General features: G+C 40.5%; 1 protein-coding gene across 12 annotated transcripts in view; it reads left to right on the forward strand.

The window, feature by feature from the left end:
- Nucleotides 1-20,321, forward strand: part of atp8a1 (ATPase phospholipid transporting 8A1) — a 116,293-nt gene that overhangs the window by 35,086 nt on the left and 60,886 nt on the right. For 2 of the 12 annotated variants that reach the window (XR_015036878.1, XM_085789323.1), the window contains exons 5-15: nucleotides 2,647-2,692; nucleotides 2,937-2,977; nucleotides 4,630-4,703; nucleotides 7,015-7,084; nucleotides 7,192-7,319; nucleotides 7,649-7,760; nucleotides 8,978-9,143; nucleotides 12,153-12,280; nucleotides 14,098-14,175; nucleotides 14,300-14,388; nucleotides 18,924-18,968. Coding sequence is in view for 8 of the 12 variants with exons in the window: in XM_085789323.1 (XP_085645449.1) it covers nucleotides 2,647-2,692; nucleotides 2,937-2,977; nucleotides 4,630-4,703; nucleotides 7,015-7,084; nucleotides 7,192-7,319; nucleotides 7,649-7,760; nucleotides 8,978-9,143; nucleotides 12,153-12,280; nucleotides 14,098-14,175; nucleotides 14,300-14,388; nucleotides 18,924-18,968 (977 nt within the window). In the remaining 4 variants the exon portion in view is untranslated. Of the gene's footprint in view, nucleotides 1-2,646; nucleotides 2,693-2,936; nucleotides 2,978-4,629; nucleotides 4,704-5,476; nucleotides 5,551-7,014; nucleotides 7,085-7,191; nucleotides 7,320-7,648; nucleotides 7,761-8,977; nucleotides 9,150-12,152; nucleotides 12,281-14,097; nucleotides 14,176-14,299; nucleotides 14,389-18,923; nucleotides 18,969-20,321 lie in introns of all 12 variants that reach the window. The other 10 variants (XR_015036876.1, XM_085789320.1, XR_015036877.1 and 7 more) reach the window with 7 other exon arrangements.

Here is a 20,321-nt window from a genome sequence, read left to right on the forward strand (position 1 = left end):
TAGCAGGTTAATCAAGGTAACGTTGCAGATGCTCTCGCCTTTTATCTCGCTGCTTTCATTTTTTTTCCTCGGCTATGGCTGAAGTCTACAGAGACCTGATACTGCAGTCTTTACACATACCCTCTGTGCGCTACTCGCTCTCCTCTGCACTGTGATTACACACATCATCTAAATACAGTACATCTCTTTTCCTTCATGGCCACTGGGACTGAAGGAGCAAGGTGGACAGAGACAGAGAGAGTGAAGGGCAAAAGAAAGAAAAAGTTGTTGATAGGCTGCTGTAGTAAATACAGTTGGGCTGTTGCAACACATTCAGGAACAGAGGAGGGTGTGCACAGCGAGGACGGATAGGGTTGAGTGAAATTAGCTCAAAGCTCTTGCACAGAGGATGATGGATGAGCTTTGTAAAGGTCTCTATTGACAAACTTTTTTTTCTGCATGTTGCACAGGTAGTGAAAGGCTGAGGTCACGTGACTCAGACAACCTATTCATTAGACACTACGGCACACTGCAGGGATGTTAAATCAAATTTGATTCAGCTGAAAGGTGGGGGTGGGGGTGGGGGGGGGGGTGGACTGCAGAGAAAATAAAACAGTGAAAGCAACAGAAACAGATACACTGGAATATAAAAAAAAATCTGAGAGAAATGGACCTGAAAGAGCGGATGCGGAACAAAAGTGCAAAAGGTCTGTGAAGAGTCTCCGTCATCCAGGTCGTGATATTTCTAAGAGCTATGCAAAGGCAACTGGAGGTCGCTTGAGGTTCTTGAAGACGTTTCACCTCTCCTCCAAAAGGCTTCCTCAGAAAGAAAAAACACAAAGCCTTCAGAGCAGATCCTATTTGATGCTTTTAAATGGTTGTGGTACACTGAATATGCTCTTGTAACAACTGTAGCACTACACTGCCACTGTGTTTGTGACTGTAAGGAGGAGCTACAGGTCAATGGAGAAATCTGGCCACGGAGAGCAAATACCTCTCTCCCCAATGTCCCTAGCTTGTATTGTATTGCAATCTACTTCACCTTCAGCTGCTCCGGCTTCCCAGTGACTTGTTTTTTTTTGTTTTTTTTTACTCTTGAAATGTATAGTAGAGTATGTCAAATTACACAAATTAGTTTTAAATTGCATTAGAATTTCAGCAGATCTTCAAGAGTGAATAGATTATTAGTGGCGATGTGAGTGGATGTGTCCTCTCCTCGCTAATCAAGCACTGCACACGCTGCTTTTAAGTGCCAGATTTAAAAAAAAAACAGAGTGATTATTTATGTGTGACGGACTCAGCAACACATTATTACTCAGCGTGATGCTAGTTGACAGGCTGTCCCTTGGAATCAGCTGTTGAAGTCACAGTTGATTGCATGACTGTTCAGCAGACAGGAAGGACATGAGGGGATTTAATACTGCTGATCTGGGTTTTGATGTGGTCCCACAGAGAACACATCGTATAGTTTGCTCAGCCTTGGAAGTGCACGCTACTGTACGTGACCGGAGAGTGTTGTATCTACTGCTTGACACAACTGTATTAAGGGTGTCACAAAACAGAAAATTGTAGCTAAGAGCAAAAAATGTCAGCATATGAACATTGAATTCAACAAGTGTAGCGTTATTTCTTTTCCTCACGATATCTTTATTTGAGTTTTAAGCAGCAGGAGGAAATACAGTCTTTGACATTCCTGCAACATGTCATACAACATACAGTAGGTTAGCAGCCTTATTATGATGAAAACATAACATAAAACAAAACAATCGCATAGGCAGAGAACACCAACCAACATGGTTCATCTGTTATTTGAACAAATTATGAACACCACATAGCGAAGTCTTATTACGGTAAATAATATAATGAAAAATTACGGATATTTGAGAGAAAAATAGAAAAGAAAAAAGATTATAATAAAATATATTAATAATCACAATCTTGGAAACTGCTGTACCCACAGTGATGAGTCATTGATTGAGTCCTTAACATATTCAATGAAGGGCCTCCATATACTGTATATTCAAATATGTGCTATGTAACATTTTTGATAGTTAATGAATTTTTTTAATGTTTGTTTAACGTTTGCTGACATGTTTTTCTACCTAATTAAGCATATTAAAAGCTGAACTGCAATCTGCAGTTGTTGTCATGGTATTGTAAATGATCTTGTACGTGTTGGCTGAAAAGGCTGAATTACAAATATAGGAGATAAGATAAATATTTACAATACAAGGGTGTTGGATTCTCATTGTAATGTCTCTGCTGTCATGTTACTGTAGGCACGGCTTTAAATGCCATAATGCATGACATGTGTCCGCGCCAGGATTGTGTGGTCATAGTGAGAATATTCACAGCCACAGTGCAGCCAGTGCAAAGGTGTTACCTTTCTTCAGCTTGTACAGTAACTGCAGACTCAAATAGGTCCATGTCCCGGTCTCACTGTAGTAAGTTGTACTGCACAGTGAGAGTCAACTTCTTCGGTTGGTATTTCTTTGTATGATTAGTCTGTTTTGTCCCTTGTTTGTTTGTATGACTTCACATCATGTTTATTTCTCTCTAAGGGATAAAGCTGCCCTGGGGCTTTAAGGGGAATTTCTCTTTTCTCTCCATTATGTGAGGATAATGTGTGTGTAATGTGAAAACTGTCCTCTTTTTTCTCCCTGACAGAAACGCCACAATGCTGACAGTGTTGTCAACAAAAAGGAATGTCAAGGTATTGAAATCCATTTATTAACCATGGTTTCAAATAGGAAAACCAGTTGTTAGATATTGTCTGCATTACACCATGGATAAAAACCATAATGCCAGTTTGCCACATGTTTTCTAACCACTGTTTTCTGTCTGTCTCTATCTTTTATTCTGCTTTTCTTTGTCTCTTTTACTTTCTCTTTCCTTCTTACATCACCCCCCCACCCCACCCCACCCCACCCCACCTTCTCCATCATCACTGACAACAGTATTGAGGAATGGTGCCTGGGAAATTGTGCACTGGGAGAAGGTATGTAAACACAATGTCTCACTAATGGCCATTTTAACCAGCTCACATTTCCTGCATCTGGAGCAGAAAACAAATCATTCATTCTGCCACTTCCACCGTCTATTGTGCTGTTGTCAATTAGAGAAATTTCACACATACTTCACACACACACAGACACACACACACACACACCCTCTGACCCCTCTAGAATCCAGCAACTAATTAATCCAGTGTTTCCATGTGGACGGTCATTACATGGACATGCTGGAGGACAGAGAGCAGCTTCCTCTCTTCCCTCCTAATGAAACAATTTTATTACTGTGGCTGGAACGATTTAGCTAAAAGCAGACAATGTGGAGACAAAAACACCAGGCAGAGCAGAAACGAGGTAGATTTTTTACGATTTATTAATTGGTCATTCTGCCTCATCCATTAGACAGGACATTCAGCATGTGGAAGTGCAATAAAACCTGGATATCAAAACCTGCTATCAGGAAATATAAAGCAGAAAAGAATATGATAGTGTCTGTGTAAACATGTCATCTCAACTACTACACTGATGAAGGCACATTTATTATTATTATAGAGTCAATATTCTAACCTATTGATAGACGGGAGGATGCACCAGTTATTAAAGAGAAACTACAGCCACATACATAACATTTGAGACACAATACAAAATACATTTTAAAGTAAGAAGACAACAATATGTCACAGATGCTGAGGGGCGGGGTTACAGTAAGGGTGTGAATACGATTAGACTGACAGACTATTACGATGCCTTGTATGAAGCAGTGTTGTGGAAATATTACAGTATTCCTGTAACTAAGATATTCACCAACAAAATATTTGATTCATGCATAAACTCGGTTCCTGCAGGAAGAAAATCACTGTATTACTTGCTGCTCTGTGAATGTCCGTCTCTTTTATACACATAGAAAATCTACTCTAAAAAGCCAAGGTTTGAATAATTAATGCTTCTTACATCTTCATCATGCATATTGTAAAAGCAGCTTCTCTCACAGATTTCTATTTGGTCTCCAAGTTCCTTTAAGAAGAAAACTCTTCGAGGGCGTCTTGAATAATATTGTGCTCATTATTATTAATACCAAGGCCGGTCTTCATGGTTTTTGGGAGTAAGATTGTTTTCCTATGAGTCATGCATTTTTATGTAATCCTGTTTTTCAGCTGATGTGTTGCTGATGAATTTACCCTGTTTTCTCAGAGTTCAGATGCGTTGTCTAAAATTTGAGTTAAAGTTTTAAGACAAGGTTCTGCCGACTAAAACATTTTAAACCACTTAACTTGACTTTCTTTTCTTCACAACATCAGTGGTTAAAGAACAACATGTTAGTTTATGTATTTGCTAATTTATTACAAGTTTTTATAATTAAAGATGCTAATGAATATACGTTCTTGGTAGTGGAGCTGGTAAATGATGGTATCTGCCGAGTGGCTGCACTCGTTACGCAAAGTTCAGCAGATAATGGGAGAGAAACTCCAGCTGTTTTCCTCTGTGTGTCTCCTCATCAGGATCGTACAGTGCGTTCTACTTTATTGTACTTACCTTTTATCTCTCCAGCTGTTCATCCTTACTCCTGATATTGAACTCATGTTTCCTTCTGATGCTGTTTCATAGGCAGACCACAGCAGTAAACACTTTATTTTCACAGGTTGATGTGGGCGATGTTATTAGAGTAAATGGCAGTGATTTCGTTCCTGCGGATGCTGTCATTTTATCATCCAGGTATACAGGAGTCCACCCTGCTGCCAGGCTGTGGGGAACTTCTCCTCTTTCTCCTTTCTTCTTCTTGCTCTCTCGGCTCTGCCTAAAGAGATGATGGGTAGATTGTTAAAGTGGCTGAAAAACCCTGCTTTTAAAAATCTGAATTTAAAATTTGGTACCACGAATACAAAACATTTAGAGTCTGGAAACAGGGTGTGATGCTATGAATCTTCATGTGACACCCATCATTTCTCTAGGTGGGACGGTGGTAATGTGATTTTGGATTAGAACTGACCAATCATGTCAACATAAACCTACCTACCTCCTTCACCTTTTCAAAAACCATTTGGACCTGCTGTTGAGCCATTTTTTATTCAAATTGAATCCAAATAAAATTCAAATTTCTCTAAAAAAAAAGCTGATTTGGAAGACTTAGTGGTCATGTCGTGCGTTCCATTATTATTTTTGTTTAAAAGCGATTTCACAGCAGTATTTTTCTTCCCTAATGGTTTTATGAAAAGGAGAACAAATGACCAACCATACCCTCTGCTCATACAGGACTGATCATTGTGCTCTTCTCACCTCCCTTAAACTGAAACAGTTGTCTCTCTCCCCTGTGTTTGCTGTTTATTTGTCCGTCTGTGGTTGATTTTTTAATTTTTTTTTTTACCCTCTCCATCCCTCCTTGTTTTCCCATCTCATCCTCTCCTCTTTTGCCCTCCCACCCCCCCCTCTGCGAACAACTGCCACACTTTCTCTCTCGCCCCCTGCTGGTGCGTGGTTGGTAATATCAGGTGGCTGTTGGGGAAGTAGTCAGAGCTGCAAATGGGGATCACCTCCCGGCTGACCTCGTCATTCTGTCGTCCAGGTCAGGAAACCAGCAACATTACCAGCAAAAAAAACAGCGGTGGGAGAGATAGGGGGCTGTGTGTATACCCACTGGGACCAGACATAACTCCACTGACACTCCAGACACACATGAGAAATATTTTATTTTCCACACCGGAGGAAGGAAAGGGGGCCCATGATTATTCTGACAACAATCAGATATCACAGTGGCACAGTGTTAAACACCCTGTTCCTGTCCTTTTTTTTTTTTCCTTCTTCTCCTTTACATTGTTGTTTGGCAGCTATAATATTGGCCGTTTATGCAGTCGTCTTATCATGTTGTATTTTGTTGTACAACATAACATGCACAGTCCTTCTTTGAAATACTTTTTTTTGTTGTTGCTGGGATGTATGCATATATTTTGCATATCCCTACCTTTGCATGGCTTGCTGTATGGCACCCTGTTATACCACAGTTTTATTTGATGTGACGGTTTGCATGCAGTCACATACCTGTACCAAGATGCGAAGGTGCAAAGCATCTTGGGGATCATACAGTAATTTGGCTTACTTTCCACAGCAGGTCACTGCCATTTGAGCAACCTTAAATGTAGTTCAGTTTACTCGCAATCAAGTATTGAAGCGGTGTTCCTCTGTTTTCTGAATTCAGCCCACGGGCTATTGCCACAGACTTCTGCTCATTTCCATTTAACGTAACTCCCATTCAGTGGTTAATTGGAGCAGAGTCCAAATCTCTCATTGATTGTGTTTGGGCCTCCGAGTCCAAATCTCTTTTTGAGTTTCCCTTCCACCCTGCGTGTGTGTTTGGACCAGCTTTTGGTATGAATAAATCACTCTATTAAGAGAGTAGCTAATCAGCGCTCCAGCTCACCTTAAGCACCGGCATGCTCTAACTCTCTGTCCCTGTGCCCAGAGTCTGTCAGAGGCCCATTTGTCTGCTCTGTTTGTTGTGCTCGGCATGCCTGCTTGCTCATATCACCCCACTTTGGTGTTTTCTGTCTCTTCCACTCTCTTGTACCTTTTGCAGTACATTTTAGCCTTTCTTTAAAGTTAAACTCTGGGGTAGCAAACAAAGATGGGTATGTCTGCCCTAAGGATATGTACTGTACATTAAATGGGCAACTTGCGCTCAGTAACACTTGGTTGTAGTTTTGTGCTCCTGAGTGGCCTTCAGGCTGGCATGCAGCGTCTTTGTTTGCAGTGCTCTGGTTGAATGCTGTTCTGTTGTAGACCCTTTTCCTGTCAGATTTAGGTTAATTTAATAACCTAATAATTTGAACTGTTTTGAAATTACATTCAAAGTGATTGACATTGTTAATATTGTCAATTAATGAATAACAAAGCTTTAGTGCTAGACTGTTTCATAAAATCATAAACACATAAATAGCAAACAACTGAGGTTAGACATACTACAATATATAGCTGAGAAGCATTTTATTTGTGTCACTATTCCAAGTGTTTATATCCTCTCCCTCTACAACAGTGAACCGCAGGGTATGTGCTACATTGAAACGTCTAACTTGGATGGCGAAACAAACCTTAAAATCAGACAGGTGATTTTCTTTTATTACTTTTTATTGTACAGACAATGAGAACTACGATGCAAGTTTGCATCAAAACTGAAAACAAGGCTCTAATGCTGCTGTAACTACATCAACAGGGGCTCCAAATGACTGCAGAAATCAAAGACATCGACAGCCTGATGCGTCTCTCTGGGCGGATGGAGTGCGAGAGCCCAAACCGCCATCTGTATGAGTTTGTTGGAAACATCCGCCTGGATGGACACAGGTGGGCTCCCTTACAGAGCTCCATCCCTGGCACTCAGCCCCTGTTAGCAGCTCAGCAGTCCATTAGCCAGGAGCCCAGCCAGTATCAGTGCCTTACGAGGTTTTAAAGATTATTTAAACTCTCTGCTGAGGAAATGAAAACAACTGCTGCGGTGAAAATGCATTATGTGCTGTATTTTTGTTCTTAGCATAACTCAAGGAGTTGGGGATGATGTAACTCTCCAAGGAAAAACATTGTTATCATGAACTATGCTGGACTTTTGGTTGTTTTATAGATAGATAGGCATATCCTGTCCAATAGTTTGATCGCAGTGATGTTTCTCTGTACAGCACAGTACCACTGGGCCCAGACCAGATCTTACTGAGAGGAGCCCAGCTGAGGAACACCCAGTGGGTCCACGGTGTGGTGGTCTACACTGGACATGACACAAAGCTCATGCAGGTAAAGCACTCTTCAAGACTGTTAACGCTACATTGCCTCTGTATCAACAGCAAAACCTATATATATAGTGGCATGCAAAATTTTGGGCACCCCTGGTCAAACGTCTGTTAATGTGAACAGTTAAAGGAACAGTATGTAAGAAATCTAACGCAAATGGTAGTAAAATCATCCTAATATGTCACAGAGACTCATGAGGAATAATGTTGATATAACATACTGATCTCACCGACAACAATAGTACAGCCAAAATATTCGCATTATAATTTTTTTTTTTTTCAGACCGCAAATCATGTTCATGTTTTGAATTTACGTTTTGGCATGTGACACCACCATGCGCTCTCTCCCAGTCACAGCGTCAGTGGCATTTCAGCCTCCAGGTTGCCAGTTAAGCTACCACTGAGCAGCAGCTATGGCTGGGAGATAAATCAAGCTCCAATTTAGATCGCGAAAAGAAAAAAGATTGTTTTCTATAATTGGTTATCATGGTCATATTTCTGCGCTGCAGCTAAAGAGAAGAATTACAAAGTGAAAGTTAGAAAAGAGGGAGGAAATGTGGTGAAACGGAGCCGATGGTAAATAAAGTGATAGTGAACGTGAGGAGCGGTTCATGATATGAGTCCGGCACGGTCAGTTCGCCCGTACCCGGTCGTCATGTTTTATGATCTGACGGTCAGAAAGTGGAGGAGAAACGGAGCGGCTTATGAACAGATGTAAAATGTAAAAACAAGACCTATCTCATACAGCCAGTAGAGTACATGGCCTGGAATCTATTGAGCTAAAATGCTAATATTTACATATAAAAATTAATAAAAATTATGAACAGATGAAAAATGTAAAAACAAGAGGTGTATCTCAGATCATGTTACTCCACTGGCTGGAGATACACCCCTTTTTATTAATTTCTATATGTAAATATTATCAGATACCGTCGTAGTTCTGACCATAAACAATGCCAACTAGCGACGTTATTCCCATGACCCGCCGGGCAGTGTCCGGAAAACCAGGAAACCAGGAAACATTAACAGAAATTTTGACCAGGGATGCCCAAACTATTGCATGCCACTGTAGCTCAGACAGGTTCAGATAAGTGAGTAAGCTGTGGCTGTCAGCCTGAACATATTCTGTTGTATCACTGCTTCTGCTGCACAGAAACACAACTTCATTGGCCATATTTCATTTTTTTTTAACAACGATTGTCTTGCCATATGTTTACCCAGAATTCCACTCGGCCCCCTCTGAAGCTCTCCAACGTGGAGCGTATCACCAACTTTCAGATCCTTGTGCTGTTTGGCTGTCTGCTGGCCATCTCTCTGGTCTGCTCCATTGGCCAAACCATCTGGAAGTACCAGTACGGCAATGATGCCTGGTACATGGATCTCAACTGTAAGAGTCCCACCAGCCCACGCTGCACCTCTTATTCCGCATATTTTGTCTCACTTGTCCATATCAGCTTATTTCTTTGTCATTTTAAGTTCGTAAATGCTGGTATGTGTCGTGTCATTTTTATGTTGCCTCAGTTAAACTATGTTTCGCATAACAAGTGAAATATGTGGCAATGTGGGAATAAGTGAATTCCCTGTTAACTGAGAACAGACAGCTGTGACATGAATAGATGTGTTGTGAATGAGTGAAAAAAAAGAGAAATGGTTGAATATCACTGCGCTGCTGTACTTTTTTGTTCCTTTCTAATGTTCTGTTTGATTTTGTTGTTTTCTTTGTTGTCGTTTTTTTAACAGCTCCAGGTAACAACCATTTAAAAGCCTTGGCCATCCGTGAATGACCCTCCCTTACTAACCCCTTACTGAAGCTCTGCCTTTGCTAAGCAAATGAAGCCCCCTACCCTCGCCCCCTATATGGTTGCCCTACTTTGTATGGGCCCATGCCATGGACAAGCACATACCAGGGATCCAACAATAGGTTTTTCCCCTCCAGCTCTCTTATACCTTCGTCTAGTTATTTTCAGTGCCTGATGCAAACAGTGTCTCACTTTTCCTCCATTTTTTTTGTACCACGTTAAACGCTTTGCAGTTCCCAAGCTTCAGACCCTCATCTTATCCCCCCCCCCCCAACTCATGCTTTATAAGAAATGAATAGCAGCATTTAGTTTGACTGCGAGGGAGATGAAGTTGTACTCAGGAAGCTTTTCATAGCAGGAGGCTTATACGTGTTTATTGCTCGAACACAACATGCGGTGCAACCCAAGGGGCAGGAGCTGACATTTTCTAAATGCCTCTGCTGCCTTCCTTTTCTTGTGTGGATTTTTAAAGGACAGACAGAGAGGGAGGGGAGGAAGGGGGAGAGGTGAAAACCTGTTTAATTTTTACATGTATTTTCAAACCATCATAGAAAACAACTCTATTTTAAGATACTATTACTGACTAACACAATACAAAAAAAAACAAAACACGGGCTGCTCAGTTTCTGCAACAATTTATTCCACGTGATGAAGCTCTGAACCTGGTATGCAAAGTGATTATCGTGGCACTCTGGCCATTACTCTGTACCCTGGTAGGCCTGCGTAGGAGAGGTTGTGCCCTGGTCAATTTAAGCTTGCATTATGACTTACACTGTCCCTTTGGTATTAGATATTACATTGGCCTCTATTAGGTTTGTAAGGGTTTTGATATTGCCCACAGTGGCATTAAGACCTGCATCTAAAACACCACACATTACTCCGAGGAGGGGGGTGTAAGTCATAAAGCAGGCGTCCATCTTGAGACTGACTGTACTTCCATAAGGAGTCGTTGAGACTCTGTCCAGTGCACATTATCCAACCAGTGACAAAAGAGAGAGGTGGGGAGGTCGTCAAATCTCAAACATCCCATCTACTGATACCTAAATAATTCTAACTTCACTCACTCACTACCAACATTTGGACGATGAATGCTGACATCAAAAAGAAGAGTCGATGCTAGCACACCACCACACATCACACGGGCTCATATGTCACAGAAGCCTGCGATTATGCATGCCTGGTGAATAATTAATTTGACTTTGACCCGTTGCAAAATGCTGACTGTGGTGATTGTTGGCATAAAGCCTATACATTGTGACAACTTAGATTTATGCAAAAAATGAGAATAGAAATTCATGTCACACACTACAACCTACTCAGTTACTGCAGTTACTTTTTTTTTTTGTTATCTCCATATCATTGAATTTGTGCTGACTGTCTCTGTTAGTAAACTGCTGATGTTTTTACAGACAGCATGAGGAAGGTTTTTGTCCCACTTCTGCTTGTAGCTTAATGTGAAGGAAGTGCCGTCATTTCACCCTACTGTGTACGTACGGTTCATGATAAAAAAAAAAAAAAAGGTTTTTCAGTGTGACTCTGATGTGAAGTGAACTAATAGAAACATGTTTATAAAAAAACAGTGTTAGAACATCGTACAGTGACATATATAGTGAAGAAAATACATCAGGTGTACGTACATTTGCACTTGTGTGATTTGTGCATGTCTTGGTTTGCTATGGTTTGAGTTAAATTTCTTTAATGATCCGACTCAGTATCGCCCTCTCATCTTGGTAGCAGAACTCTTACGTAATGTCACATAACAAGCTGGCCATTAGGAATGAGTGAAATGAGGTGATGTAGTGATCATCATTAACACCCAAACTTGTCTGCTGGCATAATCCACCCACTCTTTTCCACTCCTTGTTGGTTGAGAATGTGCTATGGACTGAATCTCCCTCCTTTGTCTTGAGAGCATCCAATACGTTTGTCTTCCTCCCCACTTCTGAAAATCAAGTTTTCCCTCCTATATGTGTTGTTGTAGCAGTAGCTTCCATTCTGCCACTTTCTTTGTGCCATCCAGTTTTTTTGTTTTTTGCTATTGTTCTGTCATTGGGGGAAAGGGGGCTCTCCCTCTCAACTGCAATGCTAAGATCAAGGCTTGGGTTGAGGAAGGTAACATTTGCACCTCCTGCAAGCTGAGGAAAGGTAAAGCATATCCCTCCTGTTTTCATGTTTGGTGTCAGTGGGGGGTACATGTTGATCATTGCCAATTGTTTGGGGCTTTTCGGGGGACCAGCATCATTTTGCATAGTGCTTTGTGGAATTCATTGCCTGGATCATGCTGGATGCCAAGGCTGCTGCTGTGACACTAATGACATTTGAGATACTTCAGTCCCTGTTCGCTACTTTGATTCTCTGGGACATTAAATTGGACTGCTAATCGGTTGAGTCGTAAGAGGATGAGGTTGGGTGGAAGAAATGGTTAATTCCAGCTAATGCACGACGTTAGCCCAAAACATTCTCTGGATTGGGATAATGTTGATCATTTGCTGGAAGTAGCTTTGGGCATTTTCATTTAACTAACTGGTATTTATGAACCGTCACTGATGAGTCTCCTGTGTATCGTTCCCCTCTGTCCAAAACTCGTCCCCTGATAGATGGCGGGGCGGCTAACTTTGGCCTCAACTTTCTCACCTTCATCATCCTGTTCAACAACCTGATCCCCATCAGTCTCCTGGTCACGCTGGAGGTTATCAAGTTCATCCAAGCCTTTTTCATCAACTGGGTGAGTTCAAGCTATCTCAGAGATTACATGCAATAGAAAAGCAGACATACTTGCAGCACGGTGTATTTAACTTGTCTTATTGCTGTTATATATTCAATCAATCAATCATTCAATCACTCTTTTCATACAGGAAGCAGCATAAAGTGCTTCACATGATAAAAAATAATAAACATTGGACATTTACACACAGACATATTGTACACACACGCATTCACACCAAAAAATTACAACACTGAGGAAACGCAAAATATTACACTCAACGATTTGCAATTTGCAGTGGGGAAAACACTAGAGAGTGGATAAAATAGGTAAATGGAATAGAATAGAATAAAATTAAATTAAAAATTAATAAAATAAAATAGATGTATATTATAATTCAAAAGAATCAAAATGGAGATACTGCATAAGATTAAGGTTTACTACCTGCCTGTGGGTAATGGGGGCGGGACTAGATAAGCTTTTGCTTCTCCCGCTTTCCCTTTCGGCCATGTGTGACATGCCCGAAATAAACAAATTGATTGATTGATTGATAGATCTAATAATTCAATAAGAACAGTTGAAACAATAAATAGCGCTATAAATCTAAAAATAATAAAATTCTGTTAAACGCCAGAATAAAAAGGTAGGTCTTCAGTTTGCGTTTAAAAATGTCCACATTCAATGTGCTATAACTCAAAATGTCAGGGAATAAAATGTTTGCAGTATATAAACAAAGCCAGGTGGGTGGTGACTGTTGAAGCATAATGCACTATTCTGCAGTTAAAGCTGTTATTATACCAGCGTGGACTGAATGACTTTTGTTAATGCTTTCGTGAACTTTGTGTCCAAACCCAGCAGGAAGAAAAACAATATATAAACACCTGCTGTTAGCTGTCTGTCTGGAGTGAAATTGGAGTTAGCAGCTAACTAATGAAAACAGTGAAGGATTGAACAGTTAGGAGACAGACATTTCCCTGAGAAACTGGTAGAGACCAAAACAGAGCTAAAAGGAGAGTGAGTATTGAGCTTAACTTTGTTAGGTTGACACAACCATGACTCCAAATCAACACCAATGTGCCTCTGTGTCTGCTTGATACCTGAGGAAGCCATTGACATCCTCCACACCACTCTTATCAGGCAATAATATGCCAACATTACTGTACTTTTACAGCTTGTTGCTCTGCCCCCAAGTGGACAAAACTGATTATTGCAGGTTGAAGAACTGAATATCAAAATGATACAGTATATTGCAACACAAGTTAGCATCACCACGGAATATTTTTCAGAAAACACAACACGTGAGGTGAAACCTGTTAAGACTACTGCATCGCCAGCACACATGTGAAACCTGAGTGACATGAAGCATTTCAGTGAGCGGCCAGAATATGCTCTTTTATCCTTTGCAAGTAGGTCAACCCCACCGACTATCTCAGCTGAGGAATTGTACAGTTTTTTTTGTTGTTGTTGTTTTTTTTTTTGCCTGAAGTCATTCTGAGCCCCTTTTATTCATTAAATTTTAAATGAAAATCCTTGCAAGGAATTTTTAGCAACATTTAGGGCATTTCTCAGTTGGTCTTTCTTCCCACGACCCCAGCTGGTTCAGTTTTTTCTTGAGGGAAAATTCAACAGTGTACTGTAACTGAGAAGCGACTGAATAAAGTGAAGCAATTGTTTACTTCAGATATTCTTAGTTTTTTTTAATTTTTTTTTTTTAGTTTTTTTCACTTTCGCCACTTATGTGAAATGTACTTTGATGAAAACTTGTATTGTTACCATAAATGCTGTTTCTTTTGTGGGGTTACTCATATTAATGTGTTCTGTGATCTGTTTTTTTTTAGGACACTGATATGCTCTATGAGCCCACAAACACACCTGCCATGGCTCGCACCTCCAATCTAAATGAAGAATTGGGCCAGGTAAATAATGCACCTGAAATTACACTTTAATATTGTGCCAACTCTTGAAAGCACTGTCTCTGTTTTGGATCAGTGTGTACCCATGAAGTCAAGTTTTTTTTTTGTCTTTCACTACATTTTACAGGTGAAATACATTTTCTCAGACAAGACGGGGACTCTGACCTGCAACGTTATGCAGTTCAAGAAGTGCACCATCGCGGGTGTGGCCTATGGGTATGTTCTGTTTCCTCCCCCTTTCTGATATTCCCCCGTCTCCCCGGTTTCATCCTCTACTGTTGCCTCCCCCCCATCACCTTCATTAAATGCCGAGTGTGCATCATAGTACATGTACATCTGGCGTTTCTCTCTCCTCCCTCGCCTTCTCATTAGCAGCTGCATCAGTGCTCCTCTCAACATATAACTATAAATAAAAGGTGGACAGGCATTTGCAAGCAAAGGCACTTTTCTCTCTCCTTCGCAGGCTTTCGTCCATCGTTTGTCATGTCGAAGGTGTTGGTGAAAACTGGCATCATATCTCAGTCTTTTTTTTCTACAAGGTCCAGAGTCTGACAGTGTTGTGACACAAGTTAGACAGAGGAGTAGTGGTAATGCACTATTCTTTTGGGAGACATTGGGAGTGCTCATGAGTTTATTCTTTCCCTCTGCTCCACTGACAAAAAAGAAAATTCTGTTGCATTCCAGCATTTCATTAAACCAGCCCTTATTTTATTTATTTTCTTTCCCCCGAATATACTCTCATTACATTTAAGTGCACAGATAATTAACCTCCCTGGATGCAAAACAAGTGGGAGAGCTGAGTATCTTCACAGAACCAAAGCAAGTGCAGGCGTGACAGTACATGATTAATCCCATTAGGATTCAATTAAAAGCACGATTGATGAAGTGCAGACTGGAGGACAAAAGAGAGTTTTTTATCTGGAGTTCTCTGTATCAAAGCTCTCATTATTCTGTGATTGCCGGCCCGGCGACAGCGACACTGATGACTCTCACTGTTGTTACCGGGGTCAAGAACATAAAGGCACTTAAAGCAGTGATCTATACACACTATCTGTCGGTCGCAACATCCAACCCTCATCAACACCAGTGCTGCCCTTGAGCGACACCCTTGACCCCACCAGTTCCAGTGGTCAAACTGTGGTTGTCCTGGAGAGTTTCCCTGTGTGAGAGTGTGTAACTGTGTGAATGGGACCAGATTGTTGTTGGAAAAGTGAATTTTCCTCTCAGTGAATATCAGTGACAGTGAGTGAGGACAGCGATGAATGGTCAAGGATATACTAAGGGCACTTTAAGTCGTGATACATACATGTTGATGATGTGAGATCGTCATGAATATTTCTTCTTTTTTTAAACCATTTCTGTTGATTAAAGGTGGGTCAGGCCTTCTATATATTTGTGCTGTATTTCTCTCCTTTTTTGGCTTTTGGCTTTTTTTTTAACAGTTATTTAATTGGGTCAAGCCTGCTGGTCATCAGGGACACACACTCCTCCCCACAAAGATTGAAGTCAGGCAGCAGTCTCTCTCTCTCTCTCTCTCTCTCTCTCTCTCTCTCTCTCCTTCATCCCAAGTAGAGATGCTTTCCTTTGATTCTCTGAAATGAGGACTCCCTCTTATGCAACTGATAAATATGGATGAGTGTTTCATAGCAGGAGGGGAAAAAAGACAGGTTCTAATGAGGCGAGGATGTTTTAGTGATGCTGTTATTTGGCCTGATCTTCGTCTTCCTCTGGCTTCCCAAAGTAGGAGTTGGAAATGTTGCTGTGTTCATAGTTTAACCAGAGAATAACAATGTTAAATGTTACAGTCATGTAATTCATCTAGTTTTAATCAGATTGTTCAACCTCATAGTGTACGGTCTATGCTGATATTATCTTACGGTAGCTGTCATTTATCACTGTGTTTTAAAGTGTGTTTTTCATCACAGGTGCAACTTTATATATTTGTTTGCTGTTAACTGAGTTTTTGGAGAATCTGTGACACATCAGACTTAAAGCTCCAACCAGTATTTGTAGGCCAAAATCATAACACAGTGTTTTTCCATATGAATGATCTGTTTGACTCTCATTTGTGAGTCTTACTGTACAGTGGTGCGGGTCAGCACGAACGCAGCAGCTGCTGCTTCTTTGCAAGTTCTCTTGTGAAGGGTTGTTTTCTCAGTGTGAGGAAATCTCAAGAGAAGACCAAAACCAGAAAGGAATTCTAGCCCTGTTGCACAGTGTGACACGTTATTTCATCATGATAACATGGTCGTTGTTTTATTTTTTATTCAAAAGAACAGTGATACAGAACAGAACAAATTGATTGCTATAACAAAATAACTGTATACAACTGAAAAATTTCCCAGAAGCACACTGTCTGGCAGCTGAACTTACTCATTTAGTTTTGAGTTAATATTTTTACAGAAATATACTGCATATATTGGATTTTGAAATAAACACAAAAATTCCTCACTGTTATATCTACCAAACAGTGACACAGCATGAATCCTTTTTGCACGTCCAGTTACTGTATGTGCCGTCTAGGTTTGATGACTCTCCTTCTCTTCTTATCACAGATGTCTGGTTTTATCCTATTTTATATCTGATATTAATATTGAATTGTGAGGATGGTTTTGAGGCAGATATTGTGTAATTACATTTTGAATTGTCAGACAGTGGCACATCTGCGTTTCTGGATGTTTTTATCGGCTCTTGTACAGTGACGGGTTTTAAAATCCGTGACTGAACTTTAGGATATTCTCGAGTAGGAAAGTTTATTGTGCGACTAAAAGCGAAGATGAAACATCCAGTACTTTGATCCGAATGAATGAACATGTGGGCACAGCGCCTACTGTGTGGAGTGACTTGTAATTTGGTGCCAGCACACACAGAAAGCCCCCCTGACAATGTCCCCTGCATGTGTTCCTCACCACAAATGAAGTGCTGCTGTAATTAATAAAGCCATCCCCAAGGGTCTAGACATTAATTAATTCCACTGGATTGGAGTCCAAATCTCAAGGAGAGATGCTGTTTAGGTCAGAAAGGCTCCCAGAATCCTCCTGGGTGTTATTTGTTAAGAGAAGAGTTGAAGCATATTTTTCAAATGTTCTCAAGTGACAAGACTTGGAAAAGTATGTTGTGTTTCTTTTAAAATACTACTGTGCAAATGTAAGTCTGTGCACGCACAAGTCCTGGACAGACAGATCGGTTTGTTGTTAATGCAGCTAACCACCACAATGGTGTTTTACTGAAGACTGAACTCACAGCATGAATCAAAGTGACTCTGAATCAAATGGAGAGCTGTAATGTTCAGTGGAGCACGTCGTCTGATGGGCTCTTCTCCTCACAGTTAACGAAACCCTGCACTGCAGTTAGTCTGCCAGAGCAGAGATGTCAAAATAATTTGGTGCCTCATTTTGGAGCTGTGTGCTCCCTGATCACGTTTGGACTTTTCAAAACATTGGTTGTTTTTTCATTGCTATAATATATGTTTATTGGTGTCAATACTCACATGTTCATTGCAGCTGCTGTTGCAAATTTCCCGCTGTTGCCTGATGAGGAAGATATGTAACGATAATGAAATTATTTTCCCTGCAGTTTGCATCTGGCTATGCTGGATTTGATTTTTTTCCCCTCACACTCTCTCTCATCTAGTTTATCAGATTTTCTCCCTGAAACCCAGGGCAAAGCATCCTCAATGTAATACTATATCTCTGCTGTATAACCTTTTATTATTTTGTAAGTACATAATGGTCCTCACGATGCATCTGCTGAGCCTTCTGGACTGACTCAAGCCAACAAATTTACAAAAAAACAAAACAATTTTCTTTTTGAGTAGCAGTAACTTTAATAAGAATATATTTGTTATTAATTTAGTCATTCATTTTATTCACATTAACATTTCTTCCACACCTTTATGTGCCATTTTAGTTTTATTTAGTTAAATTTTGATATTGATGAATGAAAGGAGTTAACACAAAACACACTCTATACACTATAGAACATTTGAGATCATAATTGTGTGCAAAGAGTGTGATTCTTTTTTTTATTTTTTTATTAAGAACTGCAGCTAAGGACTCTCACGTATTAAACAGGGAACAATGTCAAATACTTGGAAATTAATGCCTGTATGTATGGCTTATATTGGTTCAATAGGGACTAGTTAAGAAAACATGTGTAATATGTGTGTCTCAACACAGAAACAGAGCCTCCCACACTAGTAAAGCTTATTATTTAAGATATCTTGGCTGTTTAATCTGTACAAAGACCTGAGGGTTGGAACAAAAGGTTGTGGTTTTAAAGGGGGGTAGGCTATGTACCAGACTATGTGTTAGCAACTTTTACTAAGGTCTTTTGTTAGATATAAGGTGTTAATTAAAAGCTATAGAGGTGCTGGTAGGTAGATATGTTTTAGAGCTTTTTTAAGCTTTAATGCTTAGTTACGCTAACTGGCTCCTGAAAGTATCTTCATATTAAACAGACAGTGGTGTTAATCTTCTCCTGTCAATCTTGTCAAGAGAGCAAATAAGTGTTTCCCAAAATATCAAACTATTCCTTTAAAGCAACAATAGTCAGAGGGCCTGTTGTAATCACCGCTGTTAGCCTGACCCCTGACACCTCAGCTACAGCCGCTCCTGGCATCTAACCCGTCATACTCTCCTCATAAACAATCCCATCTTTACTCCGACCCCGGCACCCGCTCTCTCCCCCAACATGTTAATGGTAGACTCTGTCAACAAGATGATTTTTGTTCTCCACCTTCGCTCCAACAGCCACGTCCCTGAGGCTGAGGAGGGTAGTTTTGCAGAGGATGACTGGTAAGATGACTGAATGGCTGTTTTGATTTCTTTTTGTTGTTGTTTTGCTCTCCGCTTCTGTGATGTATAAGTGCAGCTGCTTTGCCTTGTGGAAATCGTGACTTTGACTTTGAATACGATAACACCATCAGTATATGTTGCTGTTTTTTTCTTTGTGCGTTCAATGCACATGGGGATGTGTTGTATGTGACTGTGGATCGTGATTCAGTGTATATACCCGTTGTTGTGAACACAAAGGGTCTTGAACTAATGTTCCTCCATTTGTTTTCATTAGAATTATTGAATCTTGACTTCCTAACAGGCACTTGTACATTTAACAGCCTTCCAGCGTTTACTGTGTGTTGTATTGAACACACTAACTTTGGAGACGGTAGCGACACACCCACTTCTTCTCTTTCTCTCCCTCTCTCTCTCGCTCTCACACACACACACACACACACACACACACACACACACAGTCCTACTTCTGAGATCCATCTGCTACAGTGTTGAGGTCTGCAGTAACAGCATGGGCGTGTCTCCTCCATCCTGCATGGGGGATTGGGGCCTTGTTTGTTAATGCCTATGATGCCAAAATGTTGAATATTGCTGCTTTAAAGGAAGTTGCCAACCTCTATAAAAGCATGTCTCTTCCCACTGCCGTTTTCTCACACTGAAAGTCTGAGCCTCAGATACAGGAACAATGAAAGTTTATGAAGCAAAATCAGTCTCAATCCTGTGATTTTATTTTAATTGAGGGTAAATTTCAATCAGAGTCACAGATCAAACTCTGTAAAAATGTCCTCCCATCTAGACGCAGGTGAGTCGTAAAATAAATGATATTCTTCTCCTTAATGGACGGCATGGTGTGTTATATGTTTGATCTGGAGCCGGTCCCTGGCTATTGACTGTGAACAGCCAGCACCCTTGTTCCCATAGTGACAGGACCTCTGTGTGTTGGCAGATAATCAATAACTGACCGTCCTCCACACCCAGCCAGCCTCGTGCCTCAGAAATCTCATCTAAACAATCGACAGGCTGATCTTCGCTGCTACTGCAGGAGAGAAAAAGCTCAGGGCTTCCCTTGCTGTGTAGGTGTTAGAAACTAATAATGACTCCATAGATCTGCTTCCAAAAAACAAAAACAAAAAAACTGTAAGAATTAGTGTATTTTTGTATTTGGCTCATGAATGGATGAAAATTAGCTTAGATCCTGCACATTCACTGTATGTAGAAACAGTGTGAGGTTATACAAGTTGCACTTTTACAGTCAATCAGAGCGTGTTATATATTATTCATCAGTGTATGATAGAAAACTTGAAGCTATATCGTTCCCATCTTCCCTCCTCTGTGTTTACGTTCATGGAGCATTCA

This window comes from Trachurus japonicus, chromosome 10 (assembly GCF_045865225.1).
Source record: "Trachurus japonicus isolate A0001 chromosome 10, Traja_1.0".
NCBI lineage: Eukaryota > Metazoa > Chordata > Actinopteri > Carangiformes > Carangidae > Trachurus > Trachurus japonicus.